Source organism: Ambystoma mexicanum, chromosome 8 (assembly GCF_040938575.1).
Source record: "Ambystoma mexicanum isolate Mex_15411 chromosome 8, UKY_AmexF1_1, whole genome shotgun sequence".
NCBI classification, from domain to species: Eukaryota; Metazoa; Chordata; class Amphibia; order Caudata; family Ambystomatidae; genus Ambystoma; species Ambystoma mexicanum.
The window spans coordinates 1,401,816,285-1,401,837,817 of NC_090929.1; the positions used below are offsets into that span (position 1 = coordinate 1,401,816,285).

General features: G+C 46.3%; 1 protein-coding gene across 1 annotated transcript in view; it reads left to right on the plus strand.

The window, feature by feature from the left end:
* The window catches only part of HPS1 (HPS1 biogenesis of lysosomal organelles complex 3 subunit 1), a 591,196-nt gene that overhangs the window by 224,801 nt on the left and 344,862 nt on the right, over nucleotides 1-21,533 (plus strand). Inside the window, exon 6 of the mRNA XM_069611540.1 lies at nucleotides 2,026-2,134. Within this exon, the coding sequence (XP_069467641.1) occupies nucleotides 2,026-2,134 (109 nt within the window). The remainder of the gene's footprint in view (nucleotides 1-2,025; nucleotides 2,135-21,533) is intronic.

Below are 21,533 nucleotides of genomic sequence, written 5' to 3' on the forward strand. Positions count from 1 at the left end.
CTGCAATATTTATAACAGATGGCAGAAGAGGCACTCCAACTCTGAGGCAGTTCAAGGTTTAAGTTTTGAGGCACCAAAGGGCCGTCTTTCCCGCTCTCTCTTTCGTCTTGTAATTAACGTCCTGCCTAGCCCAGCGATCCTTAAATCCCAAATTGGTGCTACTGAATGCTGACCCTGCCCCTACTGTGTCCAGAGCTGGCTTTCTCTATGCAGTTGTTAGTCATCTACTAACTAGGATGTGAGATGGTGCCTTACAAAACATACTATACGATTCATGCTTCTTCTAGCTCGTCCGCTCTCACCTCTATCTCCCTCTCGTCTACTCCATCTCAATCCTCCCGCCACTCTCCTGTCGCTTATGTGTTCTCACTCCTCCAAGGTATCACCTCCACCCTTTGATGTTACTCCTCCTTCCACTACTCTACTACTAATCTTCTATACTACAACTCCCTCCTCCATGCCACTACTATCTACTCCACACTATTCCCTCCTTCATGCCACTACTACCCCACCTCCACACTACTACACTACATGCACACTGCTACTACACCCTCCTCCACACTACTCCGCCCAACTCCACACTGCTGCTTGCACCTCCACATTTCTGCTCTCACCTCCACACTACTACTCACACTTCCTCCCTCTACTATAAAAATGCACTCTTTTACTCTACCATTCCCTTCACAACCACTCCTTACACTATCCTTCCTAAACATTCCCCCGTAAAAATACACTCTTAAAATGCAGAACCACTCTCGCTCATTAGCCAATACCTCACCTGTTCCACGAATCACCTCTACTGCTCCTTCTTGCCTCTTAACTGGTCTTTTGGTTTTCCTCTGCGTCCATCCCTGACCTCCCCCCCTAAAAACCCACACGTCCTGCTTCCTGTTTCTTCCTGATATCCCATTTCTTCTCCAAGACTGGACAACTCTCCCTGGCCAATAGGGCCCTGCCTTTCGCACCCAGGACGTATATGTGTAACAAAAAGGCACTTTCTCCACGCAGGCTCACCACATACTGAGGCTGGTAGCCGGAGAAGGTGAATTGTCATGCCTCTGTTTCGCCCGGTGAACCTTTCTATGCAGAGTTTGTCCTTCTCCCTTTTCGGTCTCTGGTAGTTTAGGGGGCTTTTTGGTTGTTGGGCGAGCTTGCTTGTGCCGTTTGAGAGCTCAGCCAGGCTTGCGATGTTGCTGCCGTGGTATAAATATGGAGACTGTAAAGTCGAAAACGATGGGATAATTGAAATTTGTAATACAAATTATTCAAACTATGTTCCATAAGGAACTATAAAGACCCACATTGGAGAGAAAATATATATGCATGTATGCTATTTATTAGACAATCCAATTTACAAACAACAATAAGCATCGCAATAAAGTGCTAGAAAAAACTTAGTGCATCTAATACAGGATATCAATGAATCGCACTAAGAACGTGTCAGTGCTCAGAAAAGTGCTGTGAACGCATTTTATTAAAAATATTTATGCGCCCAGACTGCTCTATACTCATGAGATGCTTTCAGGGACGGTGTCTCTGGATCCTTCATAATCCTACCCCATCTTGACAGGGACAGAGGTACTCATCTTGTCACATGTTGCATACTGTTTTCACAGTGGAATACAAATATGAAAGAAGCATGTTTCCTACTTACAGTCTAAATTGTTATTGTTTCAGAACTAAATGCAAACCTGAAATTAGAAATAGAATTATCTTTCTTCTAAATTCGTTTAAGCTGTTGTTTTTTTTTTTTGGTGCAGTTTGGGAAAAGAGGTGGTACTCCAATATCTAAAGAAAAAGTAGAAGTAAATCTCAAAGTAAGGGGAAAGGAATGTTTCCAGTCAATACATGCTATCCCTTCTTTTTGCTTTGTGTAATGAGAGGGGTGTTATGCAGCTGCTACAGTGAATGCTTGTTGAACCTTTGAATACATAATACTAACAACATAAGCAGGAAGTAGAACTGGGTTTATTCAATGTCTGTTGAAATTCACTGCCATGTATTTTTCTTCACTTACCTCTGCAGGTTACGCCCCACAGACACAGAGCAGCGTGACCGCGTGTGGGCATTATTCCAGAACCTCCTGCTGACGTATGGCCGGCTGAGGGAGGAGGACCAGAGCTTTGTGGTTGAGGTAACATTGGATTGATTATCTGAGGGCAGCAGGGTTCATGTTGTACGTAGAGTACTTTTCATGCCTAGACACACGTCCTAAAGTGCCTACACACATGTTGAGGTTCCAAGACCCATGCACAAAGGTACTGTAATCAAGGATTCAGGATACACATGTAAAGCTTCAAAACACGCACGTAAACAGTCTAAAGTGTGCTCCACATGTTCGGATCTACATAATAAGGTTGAAAAAATAAAGATTTGATGCACACAAGTTATGCAGTTGTGGGCAGACTTAAAAAGGAATCGGCCTAAGGAAACCTATTAGTTGATGGACCCAATATCAGTATTATTACTAGACGTCTTGACCATAATGATATTCCATAGATGGTGGATGATGGTCCAGTCATTTGAATTGATTGACAAATCAGTATTTTTATTATGAAGCTGCATCTATTTGGCACTGGTGGATGAGTGTGCATTAAAGCAAATTGCCAGCAGCCCGTAACTCCATGACTATAGGCCATGCAAGTATTGAGCACTGCAAAAAGATGTACATAAAACCTCCCTATGCATTACTTGCCTGTAGGTACTTTGTGGTATACATATTGACTCAGTCCCATCAGCCTGTAATTGAGAGCTCTTAGTAAATGTTTGTAGAATGATGCTCTGTGATTGAGTGGCACAGATAGCTCTGCAAATTAAACCCTTCTTTAAAGAATCTGCAATTAATAGGTTTGAGTCCTGGCAGGGCTTACTCTGGCCTTTATCCTAATATATTGAACACCAGTAACTTGGGTATTAAACTATTATATTAAGGCACGTAAAGACGAGAGGTTTCTGGCGTGAATCGATATATAAGATCGGAATAATAGCAATGTTATTATGTAGACATCCACTTGCACGTTTTTGAGGCTCTGTCATTGGCAAAAATCCTGCTATGCTTGTAGTTTGCATCCTTATTCAGTGCCTTTCTATATTAAAAAAATATGCTTTGCGGGAAGCAAAAATATGTGCCAATATGTCTTTGGGCGTTCTCAGTGTGAGCCTTGAAGAAGAGATTTTGGCCTGGAAGCCCAACCTACGTCAACAGCCAGACTGAGTGTTTCACCCCGACTCTTGGACTCCTCTGTCAGGTGTGATAATGGAGTCGGCTTTGGGTTAATCTAAGCTGACATACACACCATTCAAGATACAGATTTGATTTGGTTTGTGTGCAGTGAAGAAAGTTTACCCTCACCAAGGTATAATCCTAGCATTGAAAATGAAGAAGTCGTGAGGAGTGGAGACAGCCTGTTAGTGGCTTTAAACCTGTAAGACCAGGTTTAACTGGAGGACCATCCAGAGTGTTGGGCATAGGTCGGAGTGATAGGAAGACCTCCGCACATAGTATGAAACAGCACTCTGTAGTCAGTCCATCAAGGCCTGAGAGTGGTCAGAAACCTAGCGGTATTAGCCTGCTAGGAATTTCATTACCAGTTATAGATGAATCTGTGTTTGAAGAGGAAAGTGGAGCTCCCCTAAACATAACAAAATTCATGCCACTGTTGTTTATGGTGGCTGACTTGCAACCAATAGCGCCTTCAGATATTATATTCATGCACCTTTGACAATCGGAAACGAGGGAAATGTGCGGTACATTTCTACTCCAAACTGATTGAAAAGTTGGTGTACAAGAATCAGGAGGAACTGCTCAGAAGAGGTTATGAGATTTATTACGCCCCGCAGAGCGATCAAACTGACAAGGTGTATAAGAACACATTAGGTGCTAACAGTAGCAAACTGAATATAAAAAGTTCAGTACTCTAGAAAGTCGCAGGCAAGTGAGGATTGACGCAAAGCCAAAAAAAGGGGCGTGCTTGGCTACCACCCTTAACACAACCAAGGGGGTTAGGCCAGGTTTTGGAAACTGAAGAATGGAGAGTGTTATGTTGGAATTCTCACGGGCAAAGTAGCATTACTGATGCTAGTGCTACAGTTGAACTCCTAGGATATGAGACAATACTGATCCAAGAAACTTGGTTGATAACAGCACCAGTATTAGATGGGTTTTGCCTACATATTAGAGGTGCAAAAAGGGGAATTAGAGGTCGTCCCTTTGGCAGCTTTCTGACCGCTATTAAAAGTAGACAGGGGCGAGTTGTTAAAGTCCATACGTCATCGTAATCCATTTCAGTGATCATTGATATGATAGAAGGAAAGGATGTCAAGGTGCTGGTTATAAATATTTTTTTCAATCGGATCAGAGCGGAAACTTGAAGAAATCATAAACGAAATAGAGACCATCTTGATCAGCTGGGTACACATGAATCCGTAGGGTATGGCCCCTATTATTGTAGGTGGTGATTTCAATAGCACATGCCCCACAACAGAAATCCCCTTTGAGGACCTAGATGATGGAGCACTACCACAAAGTAGAGTCGGCATTGATTCTTATGGGGAAAAGGGTGGGACTGGGCCTTATTTGGGCATGGTTTTGTGCAATATGTAATTGTTTATTTATACAGCGCTTATACACAAGTGGAGTGCTTCAAAGCGCTTCAAGGCAGGAAGGGAGCAAGCGAATACAGTAATCTTTCCTAGGCCTTGAAGTTTTCTAAAGATCTAACAGAAAAAACTAGTGTACAAGGCCTGACGGCATTTCTCCTAGTGCAAGTGCCTGAAGTGTTACAGTCACGACCAAGCTAGGTAGGGGAGACAAAAAGGGGTGGTGAGGGGACAGGAAAAACGCACTTAGGAGTCCTAGAACATTCAGGTCATACATACGTACAGACAGAGGTGCGAGGAAGGGGAAGGGGGAGCAACAGCGCCCAGTCCAGCAGGCCTCTGGGTTAAGTACAGAGAGGTTGCCCCACTCATGGAGCGTAAAATGAAAGTGCTGAGCATTGTGCAGCGGCCCGCAGGCAAGTGCAAAAGACTGGCGGGGGAGCCTGGGACCTGTAATGCTCTGGAGGTGAACCAGGCAACCAGTCAGCAAAACTGAACAGGGTTAGGGAAGAGAAGGCGGCTGGAGACAAAACAAAGGAGGTTAGCAGGGCAGAGGGAGAGACGAGGAGGAAGAGGGAAGGTCTTGAGGAGCTTACAGAACTTAAGGTGCTCTGGTTCAAGATGGAGAAAGGCAGGGAGGCTGTCCCAGAGGGAGGCACCTGCGGAGGAAAAAGATCTACCCCCACATCTCTGTTTGGAGAAACGGCTCACCCGCAAAATATTGGAGGACGAGCGGAGGGCTCTAGAGGGAGAGTATTTAGGAAGAGAGCGTTGTAGATAGTGCGGGCCATGGCCCCAGAAACCCTTGTGGATTATGCAGACGGTCTTGAACGTGATCCTTACAGCCACAAGGAGCCAGTGGAGGGATTTCAGCGCCAGAGAGATGCGGTCCCTGGGCTTGAGGCCAAAGATAAGTCTTGCAGTTCTGTTCTGGATGAGTTGTAGAGGATGGAGAGTAGAGGTTGGAAGTTTGAGAAAGAGGCTGTTGCAGTATTCAAGCCTATAGAGAACCAGGGCTGTCAAGATGGTAAGCCTCTGGGGGAAAGTGAGAAAAGGTAGAATACCTCTGAGGAGGTGTCGCTGGTAGTGGGACTTTTTAGAGATGTCCGAGATGTGAGAAGAGAAGGAGAGATTGGAGTCGACGATGACCCCTACATTATGAGGGCGCAGGGCCAAGGGATGCTGGCCAGAGTGAAAGTGGGAAAGCGGGAGCAGAGGTCCCAATGAGGATGATCTGTCTTACTGGCATTCAGACAGAGACTGTTAGCAGCACACCAAGATTGAATTGCTGACAGGCAGTCTGGGATGAACGAGTGGGAGGAGGCCGAGGGTGGCTTGAAGGAGAGCTGCGTGTCATTTGTCTAACTCTGAAAAATAGAGGTAAAGATGGAGATCCTCTGGATCCAGGGGGCCATGTAAACATTGTAGAACCAGGGGGATAGGCTAGATCCCTGTGGGACAACACGAGTAGAGAGTGTGATGGAGGAGAGAAAGGATGCAAGTTCCACCTGGGAAGGACTGTCAGAGAGAGAAAGGAGGCGAGCCATGCCAGGGCCTGATCAGTGATGCCCAGGGTATCACGGAGACAAGAGATCAGGATGTTGTGGTTTACTGTATCGAAAGCAGAAGAGACGTCAAGAAGAATGAGGACAGAAGGAGAGTTTGAGTTGGGATTTGAGAGCAGATCATCACAGGTGTTCAGAAGAGCAGTTTATGTGCCTCTAGATGCTCTAAAGCCAGACTGATTGTCATGGAGACAACCAACAGATTCGGTGTGGAGGATTAACTGGGTGATGGCCAGCTTCTCCAGAAGTTTGCCCCAGAAAGGAGTGATGGAGATCAGGCGATAGTTTGCCAGAATAGACGGGTTAGCAGAGGATTATTTGAACAAAGGGCGCACAAGTGCTTGAGAGGAGCGTAGAACACTCCTGTGGCGAAGGAGAGGTTGCAAAGGTTGGCCAAGGCTGAAGCAAGAGTGTCAGTAATGTCCTTGATCGTTTATCGCAGGTCCACCTGTTTCGAATAGGCTTCCATAGACCGGAATTGTCTAGAGACCGGTATCAGGTATTAATATCGCCACATATATGGTCCCCGTAAATAATATCACCAGGAAAATGTCGTGGTGATATTATTTGGGTGACCATATATGTGACGATAGGGGCAATAATGTCGCCACAAAAAACGACCATTTTTCGGCGATATTTTTGTATGGCGATATTTTTGTGGCGACATTATTACATGGAACCCCAGAGACCTCATCAGGTGTGACAGCGGAGAGGGTGAAGAGGAGAAGAGGGGGACTGATGGGGGCAGCCAAGTGGGCCCCAAGAGATGTTGGAGCAGGAGTTGGTAACGAAGAGAGAGAGACCGGACATGATGTCCCGTGTTTTGGCAGTGAAATGTGCAGGCAGGGCCGAGCAAAGGGCCTGTGTGGGTGCAGTAGAGGATGCAGCTGCAGTAGAGTTGGCCAGTTCCTTGTAGACTTTGAAAAGTTCGTCTGTGTTAGATGCCGCAGAGATGCAGGCTTGAATATAAACTCTTTTCTTGGAGCGGATGCAGAGTCTATATTGCCTTTGAAAAAGGCAGCAGGCCAGTTTGTCTGAGGGTGCACCTGAAGATCTCCATTTCCGTTCTGCTGCTCTGCACTTGCGTTTAAGGACAGCCAGATCAGAGTTGTACCAAGAGTTGACCTTTTTGAAAGGCTTCACTCAGACCCTCATGACCGGTGCAAGAATGTCAAGAGTGTTGGAGATGGAACGGTGAAAGTTAGGGAGGGCTGTATCAGGGTGGGAGTCAGCTACAGGGGAGGAAGGAGGAGAGTAGGTGGAGGCAAAGGCAGCCAGTGACACTCTTTTCATGGGTCGGATGACCTTGAAGGCAGGAGGCTGTGTAGGGTGTGCCAGTGCTAAAGGGAAGAGAGCTTCAAGTGAGAAGAGAATGATCAGTCCAGGAGAGTGAGGTAGTGAGAGGATTAGAGAGCGTGATGTCTGTGGAGATGAGAGCATCCAAGGTGTGGCCAGCGATATGCGGCAACCAGAATGTAGAATGGAAAGAGAAAGGGAGTCGCACAGGTTGCGGAAATGTCCTGAAGAGTCTGGAGATTCAATATGGATGTTAAGATAAACCAAAAACAAAGAGGTGATGGCTGGAAGGTTTAGAATTAATCTTAACCACTGGCAACGCTCTGGGCAACCCTCCAGACCACCGTTCTTCGCCTGCCAAGCCATTACAGAAGGGAAAGACCATATGCAAATCAGGCTTGGCCCCACCCCAAAAGGGGCAGTCCAGCCCGAACTGCTAGGCCACATCCCCTCTGCACGAGACCACAAGCATCCCCAAACATGTTTCGCCCTTGTTGGGGCTCATCAGTGAGGAGTAGCTTGGGTCTCTAGGCCCAGCAGGCACGGGACCCACGTCTGGGCATACCCGTCCCACTCGGGGTGACATAGCAAAAACAAAGAGGTGATGGCTGGAAGGTTTAGAATTAATCTTAACCACTGGCAACGCTCTGGGCAACCCTCCAGACCACCGTTCTTCGCCTGCCAAGCCATTACAGAAGGGAAAGACCAATGCTACTCCTCACTGATGAGCCCCAACAAGGGTGAAACATGTTTGGGGATGCTTGTGGTCTCGTGCAGAAGGGATGTGACCTAGCAGTTCGGGCTGGACTTCCCCTTTTGGGGTGGGGCCAAGCCTGATTTGCATATGGTCTTTCCCCTTCTGTAATGGCTTGGCAGGCGAAGAACGATGGTCTGGAGGGTTGCCCCGAGCAATGCCAGTGGTTAAGATTCAGTCTAAACCTTCCAGCCATCACCTCTTTGTTTTTGCTTTGTTAAGATAAACCAGCAGTAGGAGTTGGAAAGAGGAGGAGAGGAGAGGAGATAAGAGGAGAGAAGAGACCTGGTCAGCCCATTCTGAGAGGAAGAGGGTGGACTGGCCAGGTGGCCGATGGTAGGTGGCCAGAGTAAGGGAGGAGACAGGCGGGAGAGACAGGCCAGCAGACCAGGCTTTCAAAGGAAGAGTAAACCCGAGTGGGAATGATGGAAACAGGGATTGACTCAGGAAAGATCAGGGATACTTTACCTCCTGGCCTGTTGGGCCTGGGCACAGAGATGATTGTGTAACCTTCAGAGAGAAATGTGTCAAAGATCGTGACAGAGCTATCCTTAAACCATGTCTCAGAGCAAGAACATCAAGGTCCAGGAATTCAAGGAGGTGGCAGAGGAGTACTTGACAGCAGAGCAAGTGTTCAGTGTGGCAACGTGGAGCAGATTTGTAACAATTTGAATGCAAATAGATATGTATGTTAAAAGGAGATATAACTTTATACATGTGGCAGAACCAAATGTACTGAACACTTGCCTTAAAAGTCACATTTTTCTAAGTAATAGAATGGCCTCAACTACCCCTATGTTTCCACAGCAACACTGCCCATAAGGAACTGTATACTGCAGTAGTAAAAACACAGATGCCTTTAAGAGCTATTGAGCAGTCAGACTCCATAGTACAGGTAGAATACAAAGAATAGAGTCCCAAAAGACAGAGCCCACAAGAATGAATGAGTGGAAAAAGGCTCCAATCATTCAGGATTGAAAGAAAAAGGTCCAGAAGTCCAGCCAAAAGTGTTAGGGGGGGGGGGTCTCAATAGGAGAGTGGATGAAGCATAAACATGATAAATCTCCCTAACACTGGCTCACTATATAAAATGTAAAGGGGGATGGAAATCCCTCTTTACTACTTGGCAACTGTAGTTCTCCCAAGTATATGAAAAAGAACTGTACAGGGGAGTGCAAGGTTGTAGGAAACTGGAACTTCCAAATACGCTATGGAGAGACATATAAAAAGGTCACCCATAGAAAGAGTAAAAGACTAGGTCAGAGGGGAAAAAGACTCCCCATCACCTAGGGACAAGTTAAAATAGTTACCTAGTCAAAGCAAAATGTTCTGGGGTTGACACAGGTTAGGAAGATTTATCTTTGATTTGAAAATCTTACCTAACATCCTTTCAGGACGATGAAAGGTGCACCATGGAGTGCAAGGGACGTCCGCCGGTGGGCATGCATCGTGCGCCACACGTCCACTAAGCCTATGGCCGTCACAAAGGATCTGAGCTTCGTAGGGCATGAGCCCCATCCGCTGTACCAGGAAACCTGTCCGGCCCCTTAACCATGACATCGTTAAAATCCCCCCTATGATCCAGAGGTCGACACCATGCATTGCTGGATGTCGCTGAAGGTCCAACAGAAGCTCCATCCCTGAGGGGAATGGTGCATGAATATTTAGAAGCCCAGCTGTCTCTCCATAAAGAAACGCAATCAATAGCACATACTGACCCCAGGCATCCTGTACCACTGTTTTGAGCACCAAAGGTACCCCTTTCCAGACCACCCTCACCCCCGGATTGTTTTACATATCCGTCATGGACAGCCCTATTACAATTCGTTCTCAGGAAAAACGTACACTAATTTCAAGACAGATGAGTTTCCTGTAAAAAGACCAATGCTGGTTTATGTCTATTAATATGTTGAAGCACTGTACCCGGACTGACTTTGTCACAGAATGCATTAACATTCCAGGGATACAGTACTGTAATTTACTGCACTTATCAGGCCTTTACCAATCACAAACCAATGACTGTAACCACCAAGATACATTGTGCCACAAACAACCTCTCTGCACGTGTTGACTGTAACCTACAATCCCAAACATCTCAACAATTCCCCCTCACTCCATACAACCTCGGAACTTGGTGTATCCGTTGCCCAACTTGAACCCAAATACCAGTGCATCCCATCGCAGAGGCTGCAGTCCGAGCACACTAGCCCCCTGCTGCTCCTGCACTGTGCCCCCTTAGTGCCGCTCCCCCACCCCTCCTGTGTTAACTGTCCCTGAGCCTTCTCCAGTCCCTGCTTCCCCATACCTCCCCGCATTCACATTCGTAACATGTCTCCACCCCACACCCCCATTACCCCCCCCCACCTTGAGATGTCTACACAGACCCATTTCCCCCACCCCTCAGGCGATTGATGTACAAAATCGGACTTTCCTTTAGTGGGTCCCACGTAAATTTTGTTTGTTGTGCCATCAGCCCCCACCCTGCACCTGTGGTCTTTGGGTATGACTTCCCTCATTGAACCTCGCTCTTTTCCACTCCACCTCTGTTCGGCCACATCCCCCTCTCAGTAGCCTCGTTTGGCGGGTGGATATTTAGCTCCCCCTGCCCTCCCCGCCTGCTGTATGCTGCTATTTTGCCGGTCAAGTGGCACAGCGAGTAGAGCGCTCGCTTTGACACCCGTGCAGAGCCTGTTAACGCAGGTTCGAATCCCGGCGGGGCCAAACTCAGCCTTTCATCCTTCCGAGGTCGATAAATGAGCACCACACACCGTGGGTAATAATAAGCAGCGCTCAGATACCTGAGGGTTTGTAGCGCTATATAAAAGCCTAATTATTATTATTATTATTATTATTATTATTTTCCATCCAGTCCCAGGCTTCACTCAGGTCCAAGAACTATCCCTGACAATTACTCTCAGGTTTGCGGGGAAAGACCAACATATACTTTGAATGTTGCATAAGTGTCCGTTCACCTCCTCGCGATTTGCATCTAGAAGATGTAATCCGGGATGATCATGACGTTGGCGTTATCATAATATATGCCTTGCACTGGGGGCTTGCAGTATCACATGCCTGTCCCTGTAGTTGAAGAGCTTCACGACCACTGGTTTAGGTGGCCCTCCTGGAGCAGGTTGCCTCCCCGGGACACTATGCTCCCTTTACATGGAGAAGAAGTTGGTCAAACCTTTCAACCTTATCTCTTCCCAGATCCACTTTTCCCATAATAGATCCTTTGCAGGGCCCTCCACCCTCTCTGCTAGGCCCACCATCCTGATGTTCATCTTTGGGGATCTGGCCCCTGCGTCCTGCACCCCAGCGAGCTGGCTGAACCATTTAGCATCTTAACCTGAGATGTCAGAGCTTTAACAGTATCCTCTCCTCAGATTTGCCGTCTCGTCCAACACCGCCCTCTGTTCTGCTGGTAGCAGGGAGATATGCATCCCTACTTGGCCAATCTTCTCCTCCATGCATGCTCTTCATTCTTGCACCGCAGCAGGACCTTTGCCATGGGTAGATGCGTCCGTCTTTCCGGTGTCCGTCACCCGATCCCCAACATGTCCCATTTGGTCCTGTGGCTGCCTCGGCCCTGATGGCCCTGTTTTATATGTTTCTATTTTGCTTTGCATCCCCCTACCGGGCCTGTCTTTGCTCATGCCTGAAGCTGTCCCCTATGTGGGGGGTTGTTGATGCTCCTTCCCGCTTCACTGCTTCTTGCACCCCACACAACTGGGTATCTTCCTAGTGTTGTCCACCCCTTTGCCACCTGCTCATATCTCCTTCATCATGGTTCCTCCACTCCACCTGTCCTCATGTGGGGGTTCCTTTTTATTACGCCCCTGCCCTGCACAGGGCAGTCCACCCAGACCTCTCTCACTCCAGGCAGGCCCTCTGACAGAGCTCAGGGTCTCTCCGTCATCTATCTACTCCTCCCGACCCCCGCTCACCTCTTAATCTTCACTGGAGTGATTCAGCGAGGCATCCACCAATGGCCACCCGCCATCTGCCGCAGGGCTGATGCACCCGCTCCTCAGCATGACTGCAATGGAGCACTCTGAAGCGCTCAGTTCAGACCACAGCAGGTTCTATGGGCCCGGCTCTTCCTTCGGTGCCTCTGCTCTCAGCGCTGTCAGGGCCACTCACTTCAATTCACCTCTTGGTACATCTAGCACCCCCCCCCCCACTCTCTTTCTCTACACTTACACGTTCTGTATGCTCACAAGGCCTAATAGAGGTGGATCTATCTTGCATTGTTTATATTTGATTTTCACTCCCATATTCCCTCTCGGTGGCCCTGTCGGCGCTTTGAAACACAAATTACTTGATGCATAAGCGCCTTACAAATGCACAATAAATAAAACAAATAAATGGGCGCTTGGCTGCCGACGGGCCCGACTCCTGCCTCTGCACCTCTGCTCTCATCGCATTCTGTTCAATGGGCCGTCGGGCCTCTGACCTTAATTCAGGGGGGTGAAAGAGGGTAAATTAACTAATGTTTTCTCAGGTATTGCTCAGAGCTAACTTGTTAGGGGGTGCACCCCCTCGCATTTGTTATTCTTGAATGACAAGTCCACTATAATAGTCATCAGATACCTTTTGGTATTTATTTTTTCTTATACGATCGTTCTCTTAGTTTTAGGAACATTTTTGCCAGGAATTTGTCCCTATCGATAGCTCCACGCTTTCTTCAATACATCATTCTCCATTACTTCTTTACTGGACTTGACATTCTAGGTTTTGCTATCTTGTTGTGATTTATACCACACACCGCTGCCGTTTTCATAGTCTCCAGGTACTCTGGAGGATCTGAAAAGGAAGGGGGTTGGGAGGACTTAGTGGGACTGAGAGAGAAAAGCGCAAGGGAGCTTTGATGTGCTGTTGATAGCTTCAGTTTGGAAAAATTGGTCAATCTGTGCAGGTCTGTTATGTGGTGTTTGGTGCAGGAGTGTGTGTGGGGTGATTTGTGTTTGGTTGGTTTAGTTTCCTGTTGGGTGTTGTGGACTGTCTGGTTTGCAGTGTTTGTTTTGTTTTTTCTCTGCGGAGGAGGTATGTGTGTGCTTTGTTCAGTGATTTAAGGTTAGTTTGAAGCGTATTGGAGCATTTCTTTTAGGGTTAGGTGGTCTCCGAGTTTTTTTGCAAGGTTATATTGATCCGCCTGTTAGAATGGCATGGTGGACAGATGACTAGGAGGCCACCCTTATAATTGTTAGCAGCAGGCAACTTCTGGGATTTCAGCCAAACTAATCAAGGTAGCATGGAGAGAGGCCAAGGCTAAATCTCAGGAGAGATGAGTGGAGTCAGGGGTCCACAATGAGTCCACACAGTGAAACACCAATGATTACATTACTAGTAACACATTTATTATAGGCCCAGAATAAGCATGTAAAATTACTAATAGCAAGTAATACCATCACAGAATACTAAAATACTATACCGCATATATTCAGTCACTGAAGTTGGTGCAGAACAATCCAATACCCCCTATACCTGGAAGGAAAGGAAAATGGTTAGAGAAAGGACCAACTGTCCACAGGATTTACAATCCTAACTTTTTAAATCCATCCCTAAATTGTGTGCACAACGTTCATAAAGTTCTGCACTGTTTTATAAGTTGGGAAAAGTTAGGGGATGTGGATGTGGAGATGGGTCCAAAAGGTAGATCAGGTAGTATTCTAGTAAATAAAACTGTCCCTAGCTTTTGTAGAGCTTGCACAAACATGCAATGGCAAAGCTAAATGTATGTAGAAGTTCCAAAACTTAGGAAAATGTTAAAAGGGGAGATAGAGGTTCAAGAAAGTATAACTGTAACCTACCCCAAGCACTCTGGTTTCTCCAGAGACTTGGCAGGACATCGGGGTGTCGTCCGAAGTCGTGTTTCCCCCTCTTTCTTCTGCATCTCATTGCCCAGGAGTTGCAACTTCTAGTGAATCACTGGTTGGCCACAGATGCTGGTGCAATGTGTTTCAGTTGAAAAATGCACCTTATTAGTGTGCAAGCCTCCTCCCAGCACATGGCTGGAATGCGAGAAAGCAGTTTCTGGTGACAGTCACTGTTGCAGGGTGACAGCAGAGGACACAGTTGTCGCGGTCTAAGTCTGCCTCGTATCTCAGGTCAATTGGATGTTGGAACACCGAAAATGTGGCAGAGACGACCTTGGTAGGACAAGCCGGCAGTCCACAATGCTCCTATTGCAGTAGCCCAGTTTGTAGTTGGTCAGCCCACTGGATGGCCCAGGGACTCTTCGGAAAATTTCAATTGGCTTCGGCACCCGGGATACATCGAAACCAGTTGTTCCCACTGGTCCGTAGGGTTGAAGCGTCGACAGGAGCCTTCTGGGATCAGGAACTCGACAGGGCTTCACCAGGATTTCAGCAAGAGTTGGTCGCCAGCCTTGTCGGGGATTGTCCAGAGGTCTTCCTTTGGTCTTCACAGCTGCAGAGGATACTTGGCTCCTCTTCTGATGTGCTGGAATGGCTGCAGGACACCTTCTTATCCCAAAGTCAGATGAGTGATTGACTCAGACCTGCAATGGCAAGATCTGCCCCACATATGAACACCAGCAGTGGTCCAATCAGGGACCACTGCGGGTCTCATGCAAGCATTCACACCAGACATTCAGGCACCAGTATGTGGGATGGGGACCAGAGAGGCCCCACCCATTTCCTGCAACCCCACACCCAATCCCTGCACTAGCCCGCGAAAAGCCATACATTTCCCAGCCAGTGCATGACCATAAAAGGATTTTTCTGACCTGGCAGGACACGGAAGAAGGCTGTCCTTAGGCACACTTCAGCTAACCAAACAAATCCCTTTGAGTGTAGTCCTGCGTCATACAAAAGAAACCCCATTGCACTGCATTGTAAGATGCATTGTGTAATGATAAAAAGTTATTTAAAAAGTAACAAAGTCAAAAGACTAAGGGACATATAGTTTCCCAGTACTGACATCCTGAAGGACTGGTCAGTTTCCCAATAACCTGAACAAAAGCCCAGTGGACTTCACTGTAAAAAGTCATGTCAGTGTGAAAAACTAAAGCAAAAAGTTTGGGGTTTCATAGAATATGGAGGGAAAGTTGCTGAAAGAAAACACTTTCCTAACACCGACATGTGAGTATTATTTTATGGTGATTTGCTGTAGAGTGCTTTATTTATTTGGGTTCCCTGTTTCATCCCATCAGGTTTGCATTTTTATTCGGTATTTGTATTGTGATGTGTTGGTGGTTTCCCTTCTATGATGTATCCTATTTACCTCAGTGAGTTAAAGAACCATGTTTTTAACAATGTATTGAACTTTAGGTGTTCTTCTGTTGTTCGTATTTCGTTTGGGAGCCAGTTCCAAAGTCTCGCCGCTATGTAGGACAATGCTGTTCCCCCAAATGTACTCTTTCAGTATTATTTAGGTTTGAGGTGAATGTCGTTGCTGGACCTTAATGTTTGTTTTGGTTTGTAAATGGAGATATTTCCCTGTATGAATTTTGCTACTTGGCAGCAGACTGCTCTGTGTGTTATGCATAGCGTTTTGAGGAAGATTTGTTTTTTTATAGGTAGCCAATGTAGTGTTCTCAGCGCTGGTGTTATGTGTTCTCTCTTAGTGAGTCTGAGGAGTAGTCCTGCTGCTGTGTTCTGTATTCATTGTAGTTTTTTATAAAGTATTCTGCCATTCTGAGATAGAAACTGTTGTCGTAGTCCATTCTTGACATGATGAGACAAATGACGTGTGAGTGTTCTATGTGGGAATATGAAGAATGGAAGTATCCTCTTGATTTTCTGTAGTTGGAAGAAACATTTCTTTACTACTGCGTTGACATGCGGTTCGAGTGTTAAGTTGTTGTTCGTTAATGTTCTGAGATTTTTGACCACCTTGGATGGTTCTAGTCGGTTTCCCAATTTAGAAAGCCATGGAATGTGGTGGTGGTTCGACAGGTCATTGGGTGCTACCATGATTTCACTTTTGTCGGGGTTGACTTTAAGGCTGTTGGTACTCATCCAATGGTTTATTTCTGTAAGGCAGTTTGTAAGGGTTGGATTTTGTTCTTCGTTAGCGTTGATTTTGTGCCATCTGTGTAATTGTAGCTGATGAGGCTGTGTCTTTTGGGTAATGAAGGGGGTCATGTAGATGTTGAATAGTAGTGATGAGAGGGATGAGCAGTGTGAGACTACACACTTGGTTATGTGGGGGGTTGATTTGAAGGGTGTTGGCCAACTTGTTTCCATTCTTTCTGTCATGAAGGATTTTAGCCAGAGTCACACTGTGTTGCCGAAGCCTATATCTTCAAGTCTTTTGATGAGTGTGTTGTGGTGGACTGTGCCGGAGGCTGCTGATCGGTCAAGTAGTAATGGTGCCAATTTTACGATGGGGTCTGCATTTGTTTTTAGATCATCCCATATCAATAGTAAAGCTGTTTCCGTTCCTCTCATGGGTCTGAAGCCAACTTGTGGCTGGTCTAGTGTTGGATTGTTTTCTACATGTTCCAGGATTTGTTTGTAGATGTAGCTTTCCAGGAGATTTGCCGGGTATGGGATGTTTGAGATTGGTCGTTAGTTGGTTAGGTCTTCTTTGTTAGTGGTTTGATGTATGGCAAGTTGAAGGCTCATGGCACAGTTCCTGTTGCTAGTGAGTGGTTGAACTGGCTGAGGAATTATTCTGCAGGTGTTTTCTGGATGAGGATAATCTTGTATATGTCTGGTGGGCTGGGGTCTGCTGGCACCTTTTGCTCCCTGTTGCTTTTTCTCACTAGGCTGTTAATTTTTCTGTCCAGATTGGTGGGAGGTAGTTTAGTCTCGTAGATGACTCACTTGTTGGTGTTTTTAGGCATGCTCTTACTCACTTGCTGGATGTTGATGATTTTGTTTTTGATGTGGTCTGCAAGTTCATTGCATCATTTCTGTGATGGTATTGGTGTGTTGTTGCATGCTGTTGGGCGTCTTAGCTCGTTGATGATGTTGAACATTGGGTGTTACTTGAGTTTATGATCCATTCATTGAAGTATGTATTTTTTTCATTGAGTATTTCCGCTTTCTATAGTCTTATTTATCGTTGGTATGGGATTTATTGTTTTCTGTTGGTTGTAGTTTTTCCTCCATTCTTATTCAAGTTTCCTGTTAGTTGTTGTCAGTGTTTAGAGGTGGGGGGTGAAACCATTTTGCCATTGTTTTCTTTAGTGAGGGGATGAATGGTTTTTCTTTTGCAATGTCATGTAGTGATTTAATGATCCATTTTTGGATTGTCTCAGTTCTTTATTCTATGCTAGGTGAGTCTAAGACGGTGGTTGATTGTTTTGTGGCTTCCATTCTGATGTTCAGGCTGCAATGTTTATGGATTTTCCAGTTTCTTTTCTGAATTAGAAGATTTTTGGGGAGGCTAGATAGTATTTGCTGTGGCAGGTGGATCACAAAAGGGTATTGCAAGGTGGGCGCTAAAGAGGATTTGCATTGGAGGTGCAGCTGTGAGCAGGTTTTTGTTGCAAAAGATTGCATCTAGGGTGTGGAGTGCTGTGTGTGTGTCGCTCCCTTACCAATTGTTGTAGCTACATTGTTGCTAGCTGATTTGTTAGATATTTGGGTGAATTTATGTTTTTTCTTCAAACCAGATGTCGAATCTCCCAGTATGAACAGGTGATCATGTTTAATGGCGATGTTTATGATGACATCTATAAATGTGTGCCTGAAAGTAGGGTTGTATGTTGGTGCCTGTATACAAGCGGGACTGATAAGGTTGGTTTGGTGGTCTAAGGCTAGTGCAGGAATGCTTTGCAGTCTCTGATGTTTAGTGGTGGTGCTGTTGTTATCTTTAGCTGGTCCTTGAATGTAAAGGCGAGACCTCCTCCTCCTTTTTCTTTCGCAGTTCACATGTTTAAGTTTGGAGTTGTTGGGTAATCATGTGCTGTTACCCTGAAGTTTTGAGTTAGCCAGGTTTCTGTGAGGAAAAGGATGTCTGTGCCTCGATCACTTAGCAGTTTGTGGATTTCTGTTGTGTGTTTTGACATTGATCTGGCATTGACCAGGTTGCAGTGTATCTTTGTGTTCTGGGGTTTGTTTGTCCTTTGGCAGTGGCGTCGGTAGTTTGAGTTAATATTGATTTGTTTTTTCATCAGATTGAGCCTTTGATTCTGTTTCGGTTTCTTTGTTGAGTAGGTAAAAAATTTTGCATTTTGGGTTGGTTTCCTTCTGGGTCGTCCGTCTTATCAAATTCATGATTCTTTGTCTCTTGCCAATTATTTATGATGAATGGTGTGTTGAGGTTGTTTCTTTCAGTTTTGCTTGTGTGGGTTTCACGCCTGCCTGTTGGGCTTCCGGCTATCCTCCTTATGTGCTTATGGTTCTTATGGCTGGTTGGTTGTCCGAGTGGGTGGTAAGTTGATAGCTAACACAATAAGTAGAGTGATTTTGTTCTTGTTCTAGCAAAGGGGCTCTTTTGCAGTGGGCAGGTAGGTGCACTATTTCTTGATGTTGGATGGTTCCCGGGTGTGGGTTTTGAGATGTTTGGGTTTGTTACAGTTGGTTTGTTCTGTGTTGGCTATTTCTTGTGTGTCAGTCTTTCCTGGTGTGTACATTTTGTGGTGTGGGCCTGTTGCTTGGGTTTGGGTTTCTTGTTCATTTCTGTTTTCCCGATCAGGTTGAATGTTCAGGGTTTTTTCTGGTGGATTGTTTATCCTCACAGTTTTTCTCTTCACTTGGGCTGTTTGGCCTCTTTGTGCTGTTCCAGCATGAAGCAGAGGTGTCGTGGGTGTAGTTTATGGGCTATTATAGGGCTGTCCCAGTGGGTGTCAAACTGTCCTGTGGGTACGCTTACACTGGCTTGCCTGGTTCCGGGTTGCTAGTTTTCTTTCTGAGGGTAGCCTTATATGTGGTCCAAACCTTATCCCAGTTCCAGAAACCTTATCCCATGGGGCGGTGCCCATCCCATGGGGCGAGGCTTATCCCAGCGGAAGGAGCTATTCAGGGGCAGAACTGCTCTTGGGAAAGGGCTGTTCCCTGGGCAGAACTGTTCCATGGTAGAACTATTCCTGGGCAGGACTATTCCAGTGGCAGAGCTTGATTTCCAGGTGGTAAGTCCTTGCTGCGTTAGGGCTCCTGGTCGTGAGTCCATGTGACGATGGCACCTTGTATTGGTGAATGACAATGTGACTTTTCCCTCCAGATGGTTTGGGCTCCCCTTTTTGTGGCCTTGTAGTGGTATTGGATTCACAGTGGCGAAAGCCTCTCTGTGGTGTTGTATCTTAGTCTCAGAGCTTTGTGGTGCTTGGGGACCCCAGTTTTACAATATTAGTCTTTGTGGCCGGAGGTTGAAGGTTTCCAGAGTTAGTAGTAGGAGGTTCAAAGTGTTTCAGTCCACAACAGGTTGGGTTGTAGAGAGACGACGTTCAGAGGTGGCGAAATCTAGGAGGTGTGCTGTAAGATTGTAGAAACTCACTGTGGTGAAATTCTGGGTGGCCATGCCCCATTGCGGCACCTTTAGGGGTGAGTCTAACCTTAGAGTGGTAGAGTTTGAAGAGACAGAGCTCACTGCAAGAAAGTTCAAGGAGAGGGAGACAGGATCAAAGTGGCAGGTGTAGTATTGGCAAAAGAACAAGGATTCTAGGTAAGGCAGCTGAAAACAGCCAAGTTCAGAGTGCTAGGATTTTACAGTAGCAAAATTCAGAGTTGGAGATTTCACAGTGGAATTCAAAGCTCAGAGTGGCAGAATCACCGAATTCAAGAGCTCACAGTACCAGAATTGAAAGTGACAGAGGTGCGCAATTCAAAGTTCAAAGTTGGAAGATTCACAATTGCTGAATCCAACGTGACTCGCTTTAGCAACGTCTACATGACAGAGTTATGTGATGAATCGGCCATGATTCCCCCAGAAAACCTGACCTGGGACACTTGTCATGTGGTCGGGGAAAGGCAGATGCTTTCTGATCCTGACCCTGGGGGTGTTGTTCAGCGGGAGGATCACATGGGGAGGGGGTGGGGAAACAGGTCAGGAGAAAGGGGAAAGCCCCCTGTACAACTTTCCCTGAAACCCCATCCTCCTAATGGCTTATTGTAACACAGAAGAATTAAGAACAACTGACTTTGTCATTAGGGACTCCAATACCTATAATTCCCTAAGTACTGGCAAGAGGACTAAAAAGGTACAATGATGCAGGGGAGGGGGGTCAGATTGTTAATTCAAATGCCCCACGCCTGAGGGAGACGAAGAGGCTGAAAAGGCCCCCTGAGGTGCTTGCCATAGAGAAGCAGAGGAGCAGAGAAAGCAAGAAGCAGAAACAGTGTGGTTTGTGCAGGTAGTACGGACATATTTGCAAGAGAGAGAAGGCGCTGGGACCTCTATTTGGCAGAAATCAGCTGCCGGTCCTGAAAAGGTCTGTCTCTAGAATCCTGATGTGCAGAGGTGGCGTTCACAAGAGGCTGTCTCCAGTGGCTGGCATGCACCAGAGGGCCTTGAGGCTGTCTCTGGTGGCTGGCGTGTACCATAGAGCCTCAGGAGTAAATGCAAGGTTGCCTCTGGTGGCTGGCGTGCAGCAGAGGGCCTCAGGATTGTCCGGGGCTCCAGTTGCAGGGGACCTGGGTGAAGGCGGACTACAAAGAGCAGTTTGCCGGGTTGCAAGGAGCCACAGAACCATAAGTCCTGCGAGCGGCAAGGAGACAGAAGGTGCATGTTTTACCTGGTGAGTTCACATGCTGATAGTGACCCGGAGCGCTCCATACCCGCCGGCGTGTCCAAGGCAGGCATTCAGCAGGAGAACAACACTCATGTATGAGTGAAAGTAACTCTGAAATTCCTTTTGAATACCGATCTATTGAAAAGCAGTGAACGCAGCACTCACGTGTGAGTGAAACTGGTTCTCAAAGCAATTTTGAATACCGAACCATTGAGCAGCAGCGAATGTATAACAAAACCAAATGACTAAATGTGAGTCCATGGAAAGCCTAGCACCCCGATGGGGCGATATTGTTGAGAACTAATACCCACAAGTATTGCCCAAGCCAAAAGCACCTAAAATCAAGGCAAATACAATACAACCGATATTGCTAACGGCAAAAGGAGGCTAATGAAAGGTCCATTTGTGGTGAAACCTGTTGCTCATGCTTTATACTATGTAGGGTAAACGCTGGTGTAGACTCACATTGCCAAAGCCAAGAGAAAGCCAAGAAAACAGCAGATAAAGATCCTATGCTCGTCAATATTTGGTTTCATGTGCAGTGGGGAAACAATAGTGATGAAAAGGCTGCTCTTCTGGGAAAAGATATTCAGAAGGAGAGGAGGATTATTTACAGGAACATATTAAAGAGTTTCAATGTGAATCCTGTTTTCTTTAAAAGAGTTGTTAAAAGTTT